Genomic DNA, 23,079 nt, shown 5'->3' on the forward strand with positions numbered 1-23,079 from the left:
TGCAGAAATTGTAACACACACCAAATAAACAAGACTGTTTTGACACAAATGGTCATTTTTATAACATGACAGAATACAATTCGCAAAGACCAATATAAAATGCCTATTACACCTACAACAAACAAAAAGCTTTATGTTAGAAACAGTTTCACATTTCTTTCATACGCTCCAGTTTCTCAAGCATGAGATCGAAAAGTAGTAGTACGAGATTTTTATATAAATTTGGAATCGCCAAATTCTTTTGTAATTTGTGTGATGTCCCCATTTCTTCTCCTCCCTCGTTCTAACAAACAATCTTGTCATGACTAATTCTGGAACTATTCCTGTCTTTGTCAAAACTTATTTGCTGGTTAACTTCAATAACCCTGCCAGAATCACCGGTTTAGTTATCCCTGATTATTCTTCAGTTAGGCATCGTTATGTTCGTACAAACCAGAATAGAACTTAAGCGGCTACTAGACAGGGACTGTACAACTGGCTCTTAATGTAGCGATCTGGCCAAAAATTTTCTGACAAAATTTCATTTTCTGGATACACCAAGAAGATAATACGTAACCTTTCTTACCTGTTATCCCTGTTACTTGTTTATTTCCACTCTGGTAGTCTGAATCTATGGATTTCTCTAGTAATTATAACACCGCTGATCATTCGCAGACCCAAACAACAACATAATCAGATAGCGATTGGTGTTCACTCGTTCGGCTATAATCCGCTCAGCTTGTATAGCCTGGTCTCCTTTTGCCTGCAGGAAAGTTTATTTCTAGATGCGACGATGATTCGCCTGACAGAGACATCACGTACACTATGCACGCATTCAAAAATCAACTTATGACTTTTTTTTCTTTTTTACCATGGGACCAAACTGCTGATGTCATCAGTCCCTAGGCTTACACACTACTTAATCTAACTTAAACTAAGTTACGCTAAGGACAACGCATACACCCTTACCCGAGGGAGGATTCGAGCCACTGACGGGGGGAGCCGCGTGAACCGTGACAAGTCGCCTCAGACCGCGCGGCTTATGATTAATTCAGAAATCAACTTACAGAGTGTGTTCAAAAACCAACAGGGATGCACATCAAAATCATACGAGTAATCGATAGACCAATGTGCACTAGATGCTATGCGCTTTGTGAAACAAGGTTCTTTCTCCTCAAGAATATGAATTTGGTGCCCCCCCCCCCCCCCACCCCTCATAGATCCGGGCCTGCTGCACCTGGTTGAATCTGGTAGCTTGGGTGCGGCAGTAAATTTTTTCCTGGTTGCATCTAGCTGCTTGCTGTGACTGCTTACACAGCTAACAGCCACATTTCTGTAGCCAGAAACGGGAGAAGGTACTTCTCATATGCCATTCAACTGCGCATGCTTATGTGCCCGCTCGTAACTGCTAAAACGAATCTGGTGTAAACAGTTATGAGTCACGTTCATCAGAAGCAATTTGTTGTTATGAAGCATTGGATAGTCTACCCAAAGCCTTTGCCACATTTTGCTGTTGGCAAACGCCTGTATGAGCACTTTGTTTTGTTGTTGTATATGGCACATTTCCTTTGCAATTTATGTTTTATTTTCGTTTTTTTTCTTGCTCACATTTTAATGTTGCAATACTATTCTGCAGTATCGGGTTACAGTAATATACTTTGTTAGAGTATCGATTCTTACCAGGCAAGATTACAAAAATTTAACTGAAAACTAAAACAATGAAAAATTCCCGGAATTCTAAACAATTCCTGGGGTTTTCCTGGTTTTCTCCCAGATGAAAAAATTCCTGGTTATTTCCGGATCTCCCGGATCGTATACACCCTGAATGATGTGTCATCTTTGATTTTGAACTTTCATATGTAATCGCTGATATTACCTGGACGATCGGAAAATACTACTTCATATTCCATTAGAATTTTATATAATCTCGTTTTTGTTCACCGGTCAATTAATATCTGTCACAAATGCTGTCCAATATCTACTGTCCCCTTTCCCAAAACATAGAATATTTTCGTCAAAGTTTAAATTCTAATAACCATTCTAAACCAAATAATATATCTCTATTTATATTCTCTACTATTAACAGCGTTTGACGAAATAATATATTTCCAAAGCTGCAGTTCACTTTGAGTTTTGTACTTTACAATCTTACTTTTTATTCCTGTTATTCCAACTATATGAACTCCATTTACTAGCAATAACGGTATGTGCTATTTAGTCTGTAATGAGTTAAAGAATGCACTAGATATGAGTGATACTTCACTCCTCGAGACGATAAATATGTTAACTTCAGAAGTCTCCATGGTCCCTACTATTACAGGTTGTGAATTGTTGATAACTAGGTTTGATTCTTCTAGGAGTAACCATTCTTTTGTAGGTATTCTGTGCATGAAATTAACATACTTATTATGAACCAGGCGTCGTAGTGTATCTCTACGACCTGGGCCTCGGCCCTGGATCCTGATCGCACCAAGTTTTCCTCATTATAACTAATTACTGGTTGGTTATCAAATCGAGGTATTACACTACCATTCTGGGTTCTAGAGTTACTTGGTACAAATTTCTGTGAGGTTACTGGACCTAGATTCGAAAGTGGATGCTTCTTTTGATAATGGTCATCCCAATTCTGCTTATTATACTGGTGTACTTTCGCAATGTTGACTTCATGCTTTTTGAAATTATTCCCATTATTCCTCTTGGAATTCGAATTTTCTCCTTGATGTAAAGTTTCATTGTGATCTTTATTTAGGGCATCTAGTGCATCAATGAAGGATAACAATTCTTCAAATGTTTTCCAGCCACTACACAAGATGTCTTTTCTTGCATAGATGGGTAATCGTCTAATTAAAATTCGAACCAACCCCTCTTCCTCCATTGTCTTATCTAAATACTTCGCCTGTGTTAGATGCCAGTCGAAATATTTCCTCATGGTACCCCAAGTATTACTGTAGTATTTCGGGTCTCACAAATCTGATATTAGTTTCTCCTGTACACCAGCCTACCAATATTTCTCTTTAAATTTCTCCTGGAAATCTGCTCACAGAGAAAAGTTCTCAATATTTACAGTACCCCAGTCTGAAGCTTCCCCTTAAAGGTACCCCACAGCAAATTCAATCTTTTTAGGATCTTCCCAGTTCTTTGGCAAGACTTGGTTGAATCTTTTCAAAAAATGAGTCGGATGTACCTCTCTGTCAGGCTTGAATTTAGGGAATTGTCTCGATAACCCAAATCAGTAACTACTTCACTAGTCAACACAACACTGGGTGAAGTTCCTCGTTTTTCTACTTGTTCCTGGATAAGTTTGACTTCTCTCCAGAGTTCGTCTATGCCCTTCTTGGTATCAGTAAATTTGGAAGAAGCCATAGCCGAGGCATTCCCGGAGGTTATTCTCTCAGTGACTTTCCGATCTATAATTTCTCCTACCTGTTCCTCCAGACTACTTACATTTATGATATCAGAGCTTGCTATCTTCTCTTTGAAGCTTCTGTCTACACTGTCTACTCGTGTGCTTACACCTGTAATTTGCGATTGAATGACAGGCATTAATTCGCTATGGTTATCAACACTATCTTTCAAAGTATGCCATCCCTGCTTTACAGCGTTAAACTTAGCATTACATACATCATCCAATGATCCTAACCTTTCATTAACCTCTGATTCTATACCATTACATTTCTCCTCAATATTCAATTCTAATCTTTTTGTCAGATCCTGAAAATTATCCTTCTGTTTTTGTTTGAAGTCAATAAACATTTGATTTACATGAACGTTTAAAGAATCAGTCAATTCCTTCTTTAAATCCAATTTCAATTTTTCTACTTTACTATTTAGGGTGTCAAATTCAGTCTTTAAAACATCCATGCCTTCACATAGATTACTAAATTCTTTGCTATGTACGTCAACTTTGGCATTTAACAAACCTAGATCTGTTGCTTGACTATTCAAGATTTCACTCTGGTTATTTAGAACTTCACTCTGAGCATTTAAACTAGAATGTACCAAACCTATTTCTTTACTTAAGAGTTGCATTTAGTTCCTTACTTAAAGTACCATTTTGAGCAATTCAAGCTATCCTCTGGTCATCTAATTTAGAATTTAATTGAATACTTTGATCTTCTAATTCATCATTTAAAGTTTTGATCAAATTTACTAACTCCAACTAATTAGGTCCTTCTTTTGTAACTGTCATAGCCATTGTTGGTTCCTGAGTTTCCCCAACTTTCTGTTTGTTATTCATATTTTTACTCGCTTTGGACCTTGTGAGCATTTAAAAATTGACTTTAAGTATAATAACTACACTAATATAGTTCATGCATCACTTTATACCATGTTGTATTTAAACAATCAAGTTCTGTTTTATGCTCACCCGGCGTAGAATTTGGGCTGTGTCAATGAGTGGATGTGTAATCAGCACCAGTGAACAGCAACTGGTGCTGGTGGCATAGGTCATTGGTTTCCACGTAGGCAGCAGTGAACGGAAGAGGAAGCGGGTCAGCACCGGGGAACACCAACTGGTGCTGATGGCTTCAGACGTTGGTTTCCGCATCTGCATCCCCTCAATGTGTGTGAGAGCTATCCACTCCCCACACCAGATCATCTTAGTCAAAATGATTTCGGCATATTTCTTCTTAGAGAAACACACTGAAATCTTCTTCACTATTTCTCAATTCAAATTTTTCTCTTTTGAATACTAGGGCATGTCCCGAAGTCTCGGAGCAAATTCTTTATCGTGTTTGGTTTAGTTGCTATGGCAACATACAACATCCACTTTTCTCATTTTTGGTCTTAGAATTCCTGTTTATTGAGTCATTTTTCACTGGTCGCCACATTCTAACGTTTTGGACAACTTGAAATGGTGAAGTATGTGTGCAAACTTCAACTTCTTTAATGATACAACTTACTTGAGATAGTCAGCCGACTTTCCTAGTTGGTTAGCCTGCTGCTGCAAACTCCCTTTCTCTTCTTCTCTGCAGTATATCGCTGGGAACAGGAATTTCTCAAGACTCTTTCTACTTATAAAAATAAGTAGACGTACACAGTTTCTTTTGCTTCACTTAACGACATATATTTAAACATCAGACTTTTACAAATCTCACTCTCCACATGAACAACAATCTAGAATACCACAGAAGTTTCTTGGTTCTGCTGTGTGCTTTCATTATGACTTCCATAGCGCGACCAACTAGTACTTGTCGGTGCCATTCGACCGCCGTGCCTACAGTCTTCTCACTATAAACTTCGGACCTGCACACAAAGGCAGGTGACGCGCAGTAGGTACGGTTCCTTTCTCCCCATTCACATCTAAAATATCATGTGCTCATGATGGTGGAAGGTCGAGTGGTTCCAGAATTTATGCTAAAATTCTCGAAGCACTACAAGTGGTACATGGCATGTACTAGCGCACCAACTTTGGCAATGGGGTGACGTGCATGGCACGCAGGAGACAAAGCGGAGGCCAATGTGAGCTGAGCAATGGAGCAATGTAAAGGATTCTCCTGGACTCTGATTCTGCTTGCCATGGGCCAAGTGGGTTGAGCTTAATGTGAGTTCCCACAATGCGTACAGAATTATGTAGTCAGCAGTAACCGCTGGTCCATCTTGTATCATTGCGACCACAATGTACATGGACCTTACAGGTCAGGAAGACTGTTACAGGTTTAATCTGCTCATGCGCCCTTTGTTTACCTGTGGTTATGCAATCGGACAATGAGCTCAATCACTGAGGAGTATACATTCTCAAGGAACAGTATTCGAGCAGAACTATTGTGCACTGGCTGTTTCTGCGGTCACATGATAGACTGTGCACAGACTTCTGCTATTAGAAAATATTGTTAAGTGGTAGTGTATTCCTTTAAGGCAAAAAAATGTATCATTGTGCGGACAAATTCTTTGTCAATTACCGTCACGCCAGACTACAAACTGATCACAGTGCATGGGTGTGGCGATAAAGCCAGCCCATTGCACCACTAACTTGCAAGCAGTGATCCTACACATTCCCGCTTCACTCACTTCGGCGTCTGAGACACAAGTTATTATGACCTATCTACCAGCAATAACAATCCATTGTGAATTACTGACTTTTTTCTACCAGGGATCTAATGCAACTCACTCAAAAATGTTATGAATTTCATCACAACTAGGATCCAATTTCCAAATTGTTTAATATTTATTCCTTAAAATCAGAATTTTTCTCAAAGTGGGGCTCATTAAAATCAAATTTCAGTAACCTTGCTCTTATGGCAATTTCAGTGGGACTGACAGAAATATCATCACATGTGTGAATTCCTTAAAAGCTGGTTCATTAATACAGGGTTCTACTGTTATCATGTTAAGTATGCTACAAAGTTTCAACAACCAGGATTTAATGAGGAATCTAGGAATATACTGCATTGCTGTAGGATTACGAAGACAAGGTTGGACAAGCTATGTGTGCAGAGGTATTTAAGCAGTCACTCTTCCCATGCTACATGCATGAATGGAATGGGAAGAAATCCCAATACGCAGTACATTTGGAGGTATCCTCTCTGCCTCACACTACAGTGCTTTGCAGAGTATGGGTCCCGATGAAGGTGTAGACCATCACATTAATCTGGCTTCTAAGCCTGTTTTTTCCAGACATTTAAGCCAACTCCTTAAACTGTCTAATGTTTTCCTGCGAACAGCAGTCAACACTGTTAATTGATAGTGCAGTACTGTACCTAATGGTTTCCATTAGTGAACAGTCCATTAGTGAACAGATGACATTGTTCTGAATCTAGGTTATATTGATTCATGGGTTGGCTACAGTTCAGTTGACATTTGGTTCAACTGGTGCAACAGATTCCTGAAATAGTAACAGTGCACCAACACGATTTATTTCTGGATCTGATATCTTCCTGGCAAAGTTTCTGACACGTTTGTGAATTTCAGTAGCTTCTCTGTATAATGGAATGTGATAACTGAACTTCAGAGATAAACTGAATACGAATAAAAAGAAGGACACACGTCCTGCCACTCAATATACATATTACCCATTGTTTAATTTCTAAATACCCCTGTTTTTGGCACCTCCAGCATCAAAGAGCTGTAACATTTACAGAATGTTACGTCAAACACTGGTATTAAGCATCAATTAATCATCACTATTACTCTCTTATCTTGTTGTTGTTGCTGTTGTGGTCTTCAGTCCTGAGACTGGTTTGATGCAGCTCTCCATACTACTCTATCCTGTGCAAGCTGCTTCATCTCCCAGTACCTACTGCAACCTACATCCTTCTGAATCTGCTTAGTGTATTGATCTCTTAGTCTCCCTCTACGATTTTTACCCTCCACGCTGCCCTCCAATGCTAAATTTGTGATCCCTTGATGCCTCAAAACATGTCCTACCAACCGATACCTTCTTCTAGTCAAGTTGTGCCACAAACTTCTCTTCTCCCCAATCCTATTCAATACCTCCTCATTGGTTACGTGATCTACCCACCTTATCTTCAGCATTCTTCTGTAGCACCACATTTCGAAAGCTTCTATTCTCTTCTTGTCCAAACTGGTTATTGTCCATGTTTCACTTCCATACATGGCTACACTCCATACAAATACTTTCAGAAACGACTTCCTGACACTTAAATCTACACTTGATGTTAACAAATTTCTCTTCTTCAGAAACGATTTCCTTGCCATTGCCAGTCTACATTTTATATCCTCTCTACTTCGACCATCATCAGTTATTTTACTCCCTAAATAGCAAAACTCCTTTACTACTTTAAGTGTCTCATTTCCTAATCTAATCCCCTCAGCATCACCCGATTTAATTTGACTACATTCCATTATCCTCGTTTTGCTTTTGTTGATGTTCATCTTATATCCTCCTTTCAAGACACTGTCCATTCCGTTCAACTGCTCTTCCAAGTCCTTTGCTGTCTCTGACAGAATTACAATGTCATCGGCAAACCTCAAAGTTTTTACTTCTTCTCCATGAATTTTAATACCTACTCCGAATTTTTCTTTTGTTTCCTTTACTGCTTGCTCAATATACAGATTGAATAACATCGGGGAGAGGCTACAACCCTGTCTCACTCCTTTCCCAACCCCTGCTTCCCTTTCATGCCCCTCGACTCTTATAACTGCCATCTGGTTTCTGTACAAATTGTAAATAGCCTTTCGCTCCCTGTATTTTACCCCTGCCACCTTCAGAATTTGAAAGAGAGTATTCCAGTTAACGTTGTCAAAAGCTTTCTCTAAGTCTACAAATGCTAGAAACGTAGGTTTGCCTTTTCTTAATCTTTCTTCTAAGATAAGTCATAAGGTTAGTATTGCCTCACGTGTACCAACATTTCTACGGAATCCAAACTGATCTTCCCCGAGGTCCGCTTCTACCAGTTTTTCCATTCGTCTGTAAAGAATTCACGTTAGTATTTTGCAGCTGTGACTTATTAAACTAATAGTTCTGTAATTTTCACATCTGTCAACACCTGCTTTCTTTGGGATTGGAATTATTATATTCTTCTTGAAGTCTGTGGGTATTTCGCCTGTCTCATACATCTTGTTCACCAGACGGTAGAGTTTTGTCATGACTGGCACTCCCAAGGCCGTCAGTAGTTCTAATGGAATGTTGTCTACTCCCGGGGCCTTGTTTCGACTCAGGTCTTTCAGTGCTCTGTCAAACTCTTCACTTAGTATCTTATCTCCCATTTCATCTTCATCTACATCCTCTTCCATTTCCATAATATTGTCCTCAAGTACATCGCCCTTGTATAAACCCTCTATATACTCCTTCCACCTTTCTGCCTTCCCTTCTTTGCTTAGAACTGGGTTGCCATCTGAGCTCTTGATATTCATACAAGTGGTTCTCTTCTCTCCAAAGGTCTCTTTAATTTTCCTGTAGGCAGTATCTATCTTACCCCTAGTGAGACAAGCCTCTACATCCTTACATTTGTCCTCTAGCCATCCCTGCTTAGCCATTTTGCACTTCCTGTCGATCTCTTTTTTGAGACGTTTGTATTCCTTTTTGCCTGCTTCATTTACTGCATTTTTATATTTTCTTCTTTCATCAATTAAATTCAATATTTCTTCTGTTACCCAAGGATTTCTATTAGCCCTCGTCTTTTTACCTACTTGATCCTCTGCTGCCTTCACTACTTCATCCCTCAGAGCTACCCATTCTTCTTCTACTGTATTTCTTTCCCCCATTCCTGTCAATTGTTCCCTTATGCTCTCCCTGAAACTCTCTACAACCTCTGGTTCTTTCAGTTTATCCAGGTCCCATCTCCTTAAATTCCCACCTTTTGGAAGTTTCTTCAGTTTCAATCTGCAGTTCATAACCAATAGATTGTGTTCAGAATCCACATCTGCCCCTGGAAATGTCTTACAATTTAAAACCGGGTTCCTAAATCTCTGTCTTACCATTATATAATCTATCTGATACCTTTTAGTATCTCCAGGATTCTTTGAGGTATACAACCTTCTTTTATGATTCTTGAACCAAGTGTTAGCTATGATTAAGTTATGCTCTGTGCAAAATTCTACAAGGCGGCTTCCTCTTTCATTTCTTCCCCCCAATCCATATTCACCTACTATGTTTCCTTCTCTCCCTTTTCCTACTGACGAATTCCAGTCACCCATGACCATTAAATTTTCGTCTCCCTTCACTACCTGAATAATTTCTTTTATCTCGTCATACATTTCATCAATTTCTTCATCATCTGCAGAGCTAGTTGGCATATAAACTTTTACTACTGTAGTAGGCATGGGCTTTGTGTCTATCTTGGTCACAATAATGCGTTCACTATGCTGTTTGTAGTAGCTAACCCGCACTCCTATTTGTTTATTCATTATTAAACCTACTCCTGCATTACCCCTATTTGATTTTGTATTTATAACCCTGTAATCACCTGACCAAAAGTCTTGTTCCTCCTGCCACCGAACTTCACTAATTCCCACTATATCTAACTTTAACCTATCCATTTCCCTTTTTAAATTTTCTAACCTACCTGCCTGATTAAGGGATCTGACATTCCACGCTCCGATCCGTAGAATGCCAGTTTTCTTTCTCCTGACAACGACGTCCTCTTGAGTAGTCCCCGCCCGGAGATCCGAATGGTGGACTATTTTACCCCCGGAATATTTTACCCAAGAGGACGCCATCATCATTTAATCATACAGTAAAGCTGCATGTACTCGGGAAAAATTACGGCTGTAGTTTCCCCTTGCTTTCAGCCGTTCGCAGTACCAGCACAGCAAGGCCGTTTTGGTTAATGTTACAAGGCCAGATCAGTCAATCATCCAGACTGTTGCCCCTGCAACTACTGAAAAGGCTGCTGCCCCTCTTCAGGAACCACATGTTTGTCTGGCCTCTCAACAGATACTCCTTCGTTGTGGTTGCACCTACGGTACGGCCATCTGTATCGCTGAGGCACGCAAGCCTCCCCACCAACGGCAAGGTCCATGGTTCATGGGGGAAGTCTCTTATTTTATCATATACTTTAAAGATTCTCCTGCATACCTTGCTGGGCAAGCACTACTATGAGAAATAATATGGCAGGTAATGGCTCAGGAATAGTTTAGAATGTGGTTTCACAACAAAAATCTTTAAAAAAAAATTGAGTGTGAGTTCCTTTATGATACACAGTTTCACCTTGTCAGGGATATTCAAATCAGTGCACACACAACTGTCAGATGAAAATGATATTCTGTGGGATCTCCCCCCCCCCCCCCCCCCCCCATTCTACTCCACACACATACTCACACGTTCACTTGCTGGATTTACTGATGGTGTGTAAGATCATGTATGTGGTCATCTGCATATTCTAAGCAGGTATCACTGTAAAAGCAAATACAGCTATACAGAAAGGTTTCTATTATCTAACTGTCCAATTTTTTCTATGGCTGGCTATCCACTTATTTTCTGTGGTTTTATTACATAATATTACAATTGGTACAGTCTTCAAAAATTACTTACCTGTAGTATGTTTGTTCTTCAGTGTAATTCTTGTACTCATCATCTTCAGCTTTGGCTTTCTCAATTACAGCACGTGCTCTCTCCTCTTCTGACATACTGTCATCAAATTCTTTTCCCCTTCGGTTCTTTGCTGTATCTGAAAATTCCAAATTACAAATATCATTCGTAGAGCAAATTTACAAAATTAATAGATCACAGTACATATATATTTTTAAAAAAAGAAAAAAAAAAAACAGAAGAAGAAGAACTAGATCAAAAGATGAGGCTTTCTTTTTACGAAATTTTATACTTTGTCCTTCTCCTGGTTTGAGACCACACAAAAACTGGAACATACACACAAGTTCATGTGTCTACTTTATTAACAACATAAGCCTAACTTGATTGTTTATGTTGATCACTCCATACCTTAATACTGCAACATCAGTGCCACAACTTGAAAGATGATTTACATTTATTTATTTATTTCATATTCCATAGATCAGGCAGTGAGTGAATCGCAAGGATATGGAACATGTCATATTGTACAGGATTCAAACACAACTTTCATAACAATTAACGAAATAATGTAAATAAAACATCAATTACAGAACATATACAAACTTAATACAATACAAGGTGCATTTGAAAAGTCCGTATAAAAATAAAAACTACTAACATGTTTGGGGGTAAACCTTTTTTATTTTTCAACGTAGTCTCCTTTTAGACTTATACTTAGTCCATCACTGTTCTAATTTGTTGATCCCTTCCAAATAATAGGAATTGTCCAAGTCTGCAAAATAGCTATTAGTTGCTGGAATCACCTCCTTTTTTGAATAAAATCTTTGTCCCGCCAGCCATTTCTTCAAATTGGGGAACAAATAGTAGTCTGAGGGAGCCAAGTCTGGAGAATAGGGGTGATGTGAAACAAGTTGGAATCCTACTTCCATTAATTTTGTGACCACAACCGCTGAGGTGTGTGTTGGTGCATTGTCGCGATGGAAAAGGACTTTTTTGCGGTCCAATCACCGGCGTTTTTCTAGCAGCTCAGTTTTCAAATGGTTCAATAACGATGAATAATATTCACCTGTAATAGTTTTTCCCATTTCCAGATAGCTGATGAGGATTATCCCTTGCGAATCCCAAAAGACAGTCACCATAACCTTTCTGGCTGAAGGAATGGTCTTCGCCTATTTTTGTAACCCATTGTTTAGATTGTTGTTTGGTCTTAGGAGTATAGTAATGTATCCATGTTTCATTCACAGTGATGAAACAATGCTTAAAATCCTGCAGATTCTTCCTAAACAGCTGCAAACCATCACTGCAACACTTCACAGCGATTCTGTTTTTGGTCAAACATGGGCAATCGCGGAACCCATCTTGCAGATAGCTTTCTGTCCAAATGTTTATGCAAAATATTATGTACCCATTCATTCGAGATGCCCACAGCACTAGCAATCTCACGCACCTTAACTCTTCTGTCATTCATCACTATATCATGGATTTTATCAATGATTTCTGGAGTCGTAACCTCCACAGGGTGTCCACAATGTTCAGCATAACTTGTATCATGTGGACATAAGGCCACTCCGAAAATTTTGAAACTACTTATAAACTGCTCTAATCGAAGGTGCAGAGTCACAGTAATGTTTATCAAGCTTCTCTTTAGTCTCCCGAGACATTTTGCCTTTCATAAAGTAATGTTTAATCACCCCACGAAATTCTTTTTCGTCCATTTTTTGACAATCAGTCGACTTCATTGATTCACACGAATGCCAAACACAAAGAAATAGACCAATATGGCTGAAACTTGGTGTGCGTTCTTTCCAAAGATGCTACTAACTAAACATGACCTCGATACGTGCCGGTGGTGCCATCTCTTGGACTTTGCACGGACTTTTGAAACGCCCCTTGTATTGTGTTCCACTGTAGAAGGATGAGAAATATATACAGGAAGCAGGTTTGTGCTAAATATTACAATAAATAAATATATGAATAGAAAAATCCAATTTTCACTTGTCTATGATAGTGCCCAAATTAATATGAGAAATTTCAACATACTTAAGAAGACAATAAAGTTGAAAAATGTTATACAGAGATTGTAGATTACATTGTTCTTGAGTGGAGCAATGCAATCACGTTAAAACAGACTTTCATAAAATTCCATAAAATTAACCAAAACTAGTTGCACAACAACTGTAAGGTACCATAAAAATAGTTTCCCCTATTCGGAACTCATTGAGAATTCATTTGAATTTGGACAATTGTTTATAAAGACATTTAATACATAATAGGAGTGCATTAAACAGCTTAATGCTCGGGTAATAAATGTCATTTTGAACAGATTAAGACTTGTCAGCTCAATATGCAGACTGTCCGAGGTTCTTGTGTTGTAGTTACGATATCTTCTGTTGTCTTTGTACACAAAAAAGTTATTACAGAAAACGACCAACTAGAACAAAATATACTGCAATTCCGTGGTTAAGGATCCTTCAAAACAGGTATCTGCAAGAATGCCTCTGGTGAGCACCACTTATTATTCTAATGGCCTTTTTTTATTTGTAATTTTTTTGCACGTGAAAATTCTTTTGCGAGAGGTTGATTCCCCTAGAATATAATAGCATTTGACATTAATGACTGAAAGTAGCCGAAGTAAGACGTCTTAATGGTATCTGCTTCAGCAATTGAAACAATAAACCATAGTGCAGATGATGCTGAGATAAGTCTTTTAAAAAGACGAAGAATGTGGGTTGACCAATTACATCTGCTGTCTATGTAAGTAGCCAGGAATGATATATCCTCAACTTTCTGTATTGACTGATTGCTATACTTCATGCAAATTTCTTCAAGGCTCTTTCGTGGTGATAGAACCTCATACAGTGGGTTTTATCTGCAGTGAATGAGACATCATTTGAAGAAAAACAGTTTATGAATTCAGTGAAAACTTTGTTCACAGTTTGTTCAAGACTCTTTTTTGACAATTTGTCAAAGAGGATTGTTGTGGTTTCATCTGTGAAAAAGATAAATTTACTCTTTGTATTGGAACGAAGTAGGAGCTCATTAATGAAAATAAGAGATATCTGTATACCTGAAATAGAGCCTTGTGGCACACCACAACTTAAGGTGCTCCACTCAGATGAAGCACGTTCTCCAAATAGGCCATTCCACATTACAATGTGCTTTCAATACTTTATATATAATTGAAGCCATAAACTGACAGTACCTGTTAAACCATACTACTCTGTCTTTTTCAAAGGAATTTGATGGTTTACACAATCAAAGGTTTCGAGATCACAAAAAATACCCAGAGGTGACATTTTTTTGTTGACGGTTTCCAAAACTTGATTGATAAAAGAGAAAATTGCTTGTTTGGTAGAAAAACCAGCATGAAACCTGAGGATATAGTGAAAAGTTTTGGCAATCAATAACCATTCTGTGCACCAGTTTCGCAAGAATTTTTGAAAAGATAGTTAATAGGGTGTTTGGGTGATGGCTTGTGACATTACTTTTATCACCTTTCTGAAGAGTAGTACGTATCACTATAGCTAATTTTTGTCTATCAGGGACAATTTTATCCTGCTGACATGTATTGCATATGTTACGTAAGTCTAGACTTATGGATTTACAAAAATATTTTAATACTTTATTAGAAATATAATCGATAACAACAGACTTTTTTGTTTTTAATTGACTTAATTACACTTTCAATCTCATTTACTGTAAAATTAGGTACTGAGGTTTGCACCGTTCTACTGCTAACAGCTTTCTGTAGAAGACCCATTTCTTCATCCGCACATCCTTTACAGCCAACCTTCTCTGCTGCTGTCAAAAATGTTTGATATTTCTGCAATCATTTCAGGTTTCTTTACAATACTGTCACCTTGTTTAATTTCAATGCATATCACATTCTCCATTTTCCAGTTAATTTCCCTCTTTATCACATTCCAAATGATTTTTATTTTGTTTTCTGATTTCTGAACTTTAAATTTTATGTAGGCACTCTTAGACTTATTTATTATCTTTTTAGGGTGCTACAGTAAAGTTAGTAATGTTGCTGTATCTTTGGGTCATCAAGGTAGCTTCAAAGAGCATCGCAAATTCATTTTAAAACATGTTCCACTTTTTACTTACACCTGTTTCACTGAAAACTGGACTCCACTCTATCTCTTGCAGGCTGTAGTTGAAATTTTTAAGGTCCTCATCACTTATTTCCTAAAAGGATTCCAGGAATATAAAGAACCGTTGCATTAACAGATATCAGTGAGTGTAAGTAGTTGACCATCATGTTCAGAAAGGCCATTAACAACCGGGCGTACACTGACACTGTTGACTCTTGATCTTATCAATCAGACTTTGACAGTTATCACTCACATTTGTCGGAAACTCTACTACTGTCATCAGGTTAAAAACCTCAGCTAGATGTTCGAAATCCACTTTACTACTGCTCTCATGAAGAAAATTGACATTAAAATCGCCTGAAATTATTGAATTCTTGGATTTTGAGGACATTAGGAATAAACGAGTATCTAGCGACCTCAGGAATACATCTACGTTCCCTGTAAATCTCTATAAAGCGCTAACACTACAACTGACAAATCATTTATATTAAACTCTACTCCACAGATTTCAATATGTTGCTCTGTACAGTGGCTCTTTAAATCTAATGCTCTAAATAGCATGTTATTTTTTGCATAAATGCAACACCACCTTTCTCCAAGATAGTTCTGTCTCATTGTGCTGCTAGACAGTAACCGTCCAACTGCACCATTTCAACAACATCTCTTGTATGGTGTTCACTAAAACATAATACAAGATCATTGTCATCATTTCTGACGATAAACACTTCATTTTCCACAATATTATAAAAAGAAAAGTTGCCATTCACCATTTAGAGGAGATGCTGAATCACAGATAGGCGCAACAGAAAGACTGTCACAAATAAGCTATCAGAGGCCTTGCTGGCCAAAAGCTTACTTGTGACAGTCTTTTTGTTGGGCTTACCTGCGACTCAGCAGTGAGTGGCAACTTTCCTTTTCATAATACTGTTATATTCCATTCTGGATTTTCCATATCTTGACTTAATTTTTCACTATTTATGTGATTAACATTTTGTCTAATAAACCATATATATTGGCATTATGTAGTGTAGCTAGTGTGTCACTGGCTGAGAATTTTACTGTACTAAAAACATCACTCTTGTCCTACTGTTGTATTGTTTTACAAAGCAGGCATTTTGTGTTTGGTTTTCATTTTTGTCATTGACAGGTATGGCCTGTGTAGCACAAAACTACACATTCAGTTTATTGTTATCTACGTCTTGGATCCATATTATTACTAAGTCCTTCCCCAATATGTTAATGTGTAGACCATGGGTTGTGTGAAAACTTCTTCCTGTGCAGCTTGTGTTGACAAAAGTTACATTTTTAAATCTTGTGCATGCATTTTTGATCTCTCTATTTGCACTTTGCTCCTCTTTTTTTACACATGACCAATCTGGTAAGTCATGACGATTTCGAAGAAGATGTTCACATCTGAGCTTCTCAGCTCATGCAGTTTTCTTTAGAGTGAGATCACTATGTCTTCTGTTTTTTTTCTTGCAAAATTGTTTGTTCTCGCTAAGAGCACACAGGATGAAACAGCTAAAAGGGAAGCAAACTGTGGGCAAAATATATTATCATCCACAAGACTTATGTCTGATTTAATGACTCATATCATTTTAATACCTCAAACATCCTATATTATAAAACCAGTTTGTGCAGTTATACAAGTCAATAAAAACTATGTCTTTCGATTTCCATGTAAGATATTGTATCTGGTAGAAGGGTTTACAATTTTGCCTCCCATTTTATCAAATATTGTTAACCAACGAATAGGACTGTTCAAGTAGTTTTATGCAGAGGTAATTTTATTTCTTAATTTTACTTTCTTACAATTATTTACAGGCAGTTTACTTTCATTTTGTCTGTGTGCTCGTTTGTGTCTTCTTTGAATTAACAGGGTACCAGAGCACGTATCCCCATTTTCTACACATTTTATCACTCCCTGTGTCATAATAAAGAGTGGTTATTTCTTTTTTTTTTCAGGGTGTACACGTGGACAAGGAAAAACAAATTCCTGGACTTTTTCCCAAATTTCCCGGTTAAAAATACCCTTTCTCCTGGCTGAAAATACACTTTTTACGTGTTAAGTGACAGTATACTTTTCTTCGTAACTGTAAAACTTATCAATCCTTTGAATGGTTAAGGTTTTACACACTGGCATAGAATTTCCCACACTTTAGAGAACAAAACTCTGGGAATAAAACACGTTATGGAAAGATCTTTGATGTGCAGCAACATGTAAACTGCATATTTTCGTATTACGAAAGTATGAATTCAAATTCCACCAAACACCACATGTTCCTTTCTGAAGCATTGAAATCAAGATTGCGATGCACTTTTGTAAGCCAGTCATACCTCATGTCACGTGATCTTTCCAGCCAATGACAGCAGATATTCAGAGCATAGTACATGTGATGTAGTCAGCCAACAGCAACATCACTATTAAGTAGCGCAAACACACAAATAAGAAAAGTTAATGGTTTAAATTAATATACACAGAGTTGCCATAAGAAGAGAATAGCTTTCACATATAACATTAGTCTCAAAAGTTTAATAAGGTGCAAGAGAAGCTAAGCTTTTGCATATAATGTTGATCTTTTTTTGTGTGTTATACCTTAAGATACATCACACAAATGTGCCAGTAAAATTTTTAACAATGGCATAAATGTCTGATTTCCTGGGCTTGAAATTCTTCTAAACGATTGTCCTCAAAGAGTTGATTTTTAAATGAGAGTCAAACACTCTGTGATTTAAGAAATTCATCACACTTTCTTGCACATAGTTCATTTTGCATAAAAGGAAATGTACTTTGAAAGTAACGCTTTTCAAACAACCATTCGTAATATGTTTTTGCAACCTGTTAGAAATAGGTTCTTTTCAGCAGTTGCCAGAGAGCATCAGATAAACAGGCGTCACTGCACTTGTGCAGCTACGATGACGCAGGAAGCCCGTATGTTTGTGTGTGTAAAGCATTAAAAGATCGTACATTATGTCACAAGAGAAACAAGACATTAGAGCATACTCCAGGAGTCAGAATTTCGTGGACCATACTAAAATGCATAATTAGGCTAAAAGTGCGGATTCATATGTCCACATTCGGAAGTATATTTTCTTGGAAAACCAGTACTGTAATATCTCATGTTTGGTTCTTTATTATCACCTAATGCCATACATGCTAAAAGATGAAAACATGCACTTGAAATGCAGCGAACAGTTGAAATTAGCCAATAGTATGGAATTAAACACTTCGTTTCAATAAACTGACTGTCTCAGTGGAAAATATTAATAAAAGCCAAATTTCTTTAGCAAACCGACAAAAAAAACTTCATTGTTCTACAAGGTGATGAATGGTTGACTGTCAGAAAGGTGGAAATAAAATAAAATCTGAAACTAGTAATGTATTTTAGCCTTCCATAATTATATGAATGTATTTTAATTCACTTGACAGCTAACGGCCACAGAAATCTGCTTTATTTTCATTTGGTGTGAGAGCAATAAATGAAGAGGAAACAGCAAAATCGCTAAACGTAAACATGGGTCACGTGGAGACTACCCACCTCCCCACTACAACTCAGTCTGCTCTAGGCATCAGCCCCAGATCTACGATATTTCTGAACCAGGGCAATACTAGATAGTGGCGCCTTACCCTCCCTCGAGTGTTTGAGGTAGGATGCCAAAAATTTAAAAAAATTACTTTTTAAAAATATGTCCATTTTGTAGCACTCATCTCTCTGAAGAGCCTGGTACACAAAACATATTTGTTCAAAAAATGTAAGATATGTTATTTGGTCTTAAGTGTGCCAAAGTGCAGTGCCACGCCTCTTCACACAGCCCTGTTCCATCGCACATCACTGTATTTCTCTCTGTGGAATTCAAATGTGTAATATTTTTAAATGGATGCCATCAAATTATATGCAGGAGAGTGGAAACTAAAATGTCCTGTGGTGCCTCTCCTGCTCCCAGTCGGCCAGTTTGATATCCTGCCCATCTTTTTTTTTTTATAAAAACACCCCTCACTATTAATACTGGATGGGATTATTTGTAACCAGGAGAACAAGTACTTTCCAGAAATCTTGCACTCTTTATTGCCTATTAGCTAATAACTTGCCATTTTGTGTGACATAAAATTAAATATAGGATACATAAAACCAGTAAAGACAAGAGACAAGCGCGACAGTACACATTTCTTCAATCCTTAAGTCCAAGAATTTTTTTTCTCTCTAATCTTGCTACAGCTTTACGTGGCATGCTTTTCTTTCTGGGAAATAATCTATTACCTCATCAGAGTTCGTCAAATGTTTTGCTACATGAAAAAATGAAATGTCATTGTCTAACACTGAAAAAGCTGTTAACAGAAATAGTACCCAAGACTGGTATGGTTTCTCGATCTGATTACGTGTATTTTGTCACTGTCTGCTAGATAAAACGAAAAATAGGTCTGTCTAATATTGCAGCAATTGTAGCACACACCAAATAAACCAGACTGTTTTGGCACAAATGGTCATTTTTATAACACAACAGAATATAATTCACAAAGTACCAATATCAAATGCCTACTACAAGCAAAAATCTTTATGCTAGGAAATAGTTTCACATTTCATTCATACGCTCCAGCTTCCCAAGTGTGAGATCGGAAAGTAGTAGCACAAAATTTTTATATAAATTTGGAATCGTCATAGTCTTCCATAATTTGTGTAATGTCCCCATTTCTTCTCCTTCCTTGTACTAACAAACAACCTTGTCATCAGTCATCACTAATTCTGTAACTATTCCTGCCACTGTCAAAACTTATTCTCCGGTTGACTTCACTAACCGTTCCACAATCACCAGTTTAGGTATTACACGTTTATTCTCTGGCTAGGCATTATTACGTGTTCGCACAACATGTTTTCCATGCTACTCCCAGAATAGAACTTAAGCGGCTGCTAGCTGGGGAATGTACAACTGGCACTTATTAGTGTAGCAATCTGGCCAAAAATTTTCTGTCAAAGTTTCATTTTCTTGGATACACTGAGAAGATAATACGTAATCTTTCTTAACTGTTACTCCTGTTAGTCTATTTTCACTCTGGTAGTCTGAATCTATGGATTTCGCTAGTAATTATAACAACGTTTATCATTCGCAAACCCAGTCGACCACATAAACAGCGACTGGCACTCACCCATTCGGCTTTATTCTGCTCAGCTTGCATAGCCCCACCCCCTTTAATCTGCAGGGAAGTTTATTTCTAGATGCAATGGGGATTCCCCTGGTGGAGACATCACATACACTATGCACACATTCAAAAATCAACTTATGAGTCATTCAGAAATCAACTTAGAAAGTCTTCAAAAACCAACAGGGATACATTTCAAAATCATATGAATAATCGATAGACCAATGTGCGCTCGATGCTATGTGCTTTGTGAAACAAGGTTTTTTCCCCCTCAAGAATATGAATTGCTCAAGTGTATGAGATGTGTACCAAATGGGACTAACAGGGGATATTGAATGAATACTGAGAAGGGCAATATGAATGGTCATGCATTTGTTTAATCCATGGGAGAATGTTACAGTGACACTGGGGAAATGAACTGGAAGACTCTAGAAGAACAGACATAAACTATCCCGAGAAAGTCTATTAACAAAGTTTCAAGAGTTGGCTTTAAATGATTATTCTAGGAATATACTACAACCCCCAATGTATCGCTCAAGTAGAGATCATAAGGATAAAATTAGAATAATTTCTGCACACACAGAGGCATTCAAACAATTTTATGCTCATTACCTAAATGGAACAGGAAGAACCCCTAATAACTGGTGCAATGGGACATAGCCCCAGCCACACACCTCATGGTGGTTTGCAGAGTATAGATGCAGATGTATATCATGAATTTAAATTGAATTTTGGTGAAAATAAAGCCTTGAGGAATCATCCAATCATCAGTAATCATTAAATCAATAATTCAACCAGTGATTCTAACAAAGGAACTTCCCATCGCACACCCGTCAGATTGAGTGGTAAGCTGGCCCATTGGATAGCCTGTCAGAAACCGAACACAGATCAAGCATGAAAAGAGGAAGAAGATGTACTGAAACATGGAAAAAAGAAGAAAAATAGAAACAGTGAACGGTCCGGACTTGATATGTGCAATATCGAGCAACATTTATCGCCACTGAGTTGGGGTTGTGTGGTCATGGTGTAGGACTGTGACGGGGCAGATCTGGGTTCAAATCTCACTTGATCCCATTTTTTTCTCTCTTCACAAAATTACAAACTTCCTGTCCGATCATTGACATGCCTGGTCGCTGTATTCAAATTTGTGTATGTGTTGTGGCGTAATGTCAATTTGCAACAGCGGCGTGTAATGAAGAGACCTCCAGACATACATACCTCTTATTTGCTCTACACAGATACCACATGTTAAGCCTCTTGCATTTCATTTTGGAAGTTTTGACTCTAGAATTTCCTTAGTTGTAACACAGGTAACACCCGTTTATTTGTTGTTTTAATTTGTGTGAGAGGTCTATGCAGCATCTCGCTGGCTCTCACTATTCATCACATAATATGAGTCATGTGGTAAGAATATATTACCGTCGCAAATAAATGTGATGAATAGTGACAGCAGGTGAGGTGCTGCATAGACTTCTCACAGAAATGAAAGCAACAAATAAACGGGTGAGAACTATGTTAAAACGAAGGAAATTCTGGAGAGAAAACTTTCAAAATGGAATGCAAGAGGCGTAACATGTGGTACCTGTGCAAAACAAATAGGAGGTACATACATCTGGAGGTCCCTTTGTTACAAGTCGCTGTTGCACACTGACATTACACCACAACACACACATAGATCTGAATACAGCGAACATCAGTGACTGAGTGGAAAGTTCATAATTTTGTGTGTGTGTAGAGGGGGAGGGGGGGGGAGAAAAAAAAAGGGTTGGGACCGAGTGAGATTTGAATCCGAATCCCCTCCATCGCACTCCAACACCACAACCATGACACAACGGCCATTAGTATTGCTCGATATGAACATATTAATATTGAACTGTTCACACTGTCTACTTTTTCAGCTTTCTTCCATAGTTCAGTACACCTGCTTCCTGTTTTTATGCTTGATCTGTGTTTAGTTTGTGACGGGCTATCCAGTGTATCCAATAGGCTAACTAACCGCTACATCTGAGGGAGTGCGATGGGTAGTTTCTTTTGCAAGATCCTGGTAAAAAAACAGTGCATGCTTAACACACATAATTAAGACTTCAAGTATCAATTCATGCCATAGCTTGCCCCCCCCCGGGAGGGAGGGAGGGAGAGTTGGGGGGGGGGGGGGATAGCAATAGTCTAATCACTATGAAAGCTTACCAGTTAGTCCTTCATCTCCTTCATCGCTGGAGCCTGAGTAATCCTCTCCATCTTCTCCTCCTTCGTCGTCATGGTCACTATCGTAAATTACCTGCCATCCAGGGTTAACCTGCAGCCATGAGAGCAGGTTTCTGGTTACAGGTGCTGACTCTCCTCGTAAAATCTTGCCTGAGAAATTTATGACACGAAAATTACATATGACTAAAATACTTCTCACCTTCTATCATTTGGCTTCATAGTGGAAATGACTCTAGGTTACATTAAAAATAACAGTTATTCCCATAATTTAATGATGAACTGCAGAGAGCTATGTGCCATGCTTTGTTATTTAATAATTCAAAATTGCAATATAATTTAAAAATTCAAGCATAATCAATCTTTCTTCTCCTAACTGCTAATGTTCGATGAAGAAGAGAATAAAGAAAGAGAGAGAGAGAGAGAACTCACTTGCCTATTACAAAATTAGATGGTCAGTCAATGACTGCATCAGCTCTGAATATTCAAACCAAATCTCTTATTATGTTACAATTTTCGCGCAATTCACTTCTCTACATTTGCCTTTTGTCCCAAAACAGCTGTGACACAGCTATATCATTTTGTGTTCTCCGTAAGCAATTACATGATAATTTAAAAATATTAATAATAATTCTAGCAATAATAATATTAATAACAATAATAATAATAATAATAATAATAATAACCCCCGTGGAGGCCCGGGAAAAGAATAGGCCTCCGGTATGTTCTGCCAG

The 23,079-nt window shown here is 37.9% G+C and overlaps 1 protein-coding gene across 3 annotated transcripts in view; it reads right to left on the reverse strand.

Moving 5' to 3' along the window:
• LOC126262281 (ATP-dependent helicase brm-like) overlaps positions 1 to 23,079 on the reverse strand; it is a 230,190-nt gene that overhangs the window by 117,194 nt on the left and 89,917 nt on the right. For all 3 annotated transcript variants that reach the window (XM_049958810.1, XM_049958801.1, XM_049958819.1), the window contains exons 11-12: positions 22,331 to 22,498; positions 10,913 to 11,048 (exon numbers count right to left, since the gene is read on the reverse strand). In XM_049958810.1, the coding sequence (XP_049814767.1) occupies positions 10,913 to 11,048; positions 22,331 to 22,498 (304 nt within the window). The remainder of the gene's footprint in view (positions 1 to 10,912; positions 11,049 to 22,330; positions 22,499 to 23,079) is intronic.

Source organism: Schistocerca nitens, chromosome 1 (genome assembly GCF_023898315.1).
Source record: "Schistocerca nitens isolate TAMUIC-IGC-003100 chromosome 1, iqSchNite1.1, whole genome shotgun sequence".
Taxonomy (NCBI): domain Eukaryota; kingdom Metazoa; phylum Arthropoda; class Insecta; order Orthoptera; family Acrididae; genus Schistocerca; species Schistocerca nitens.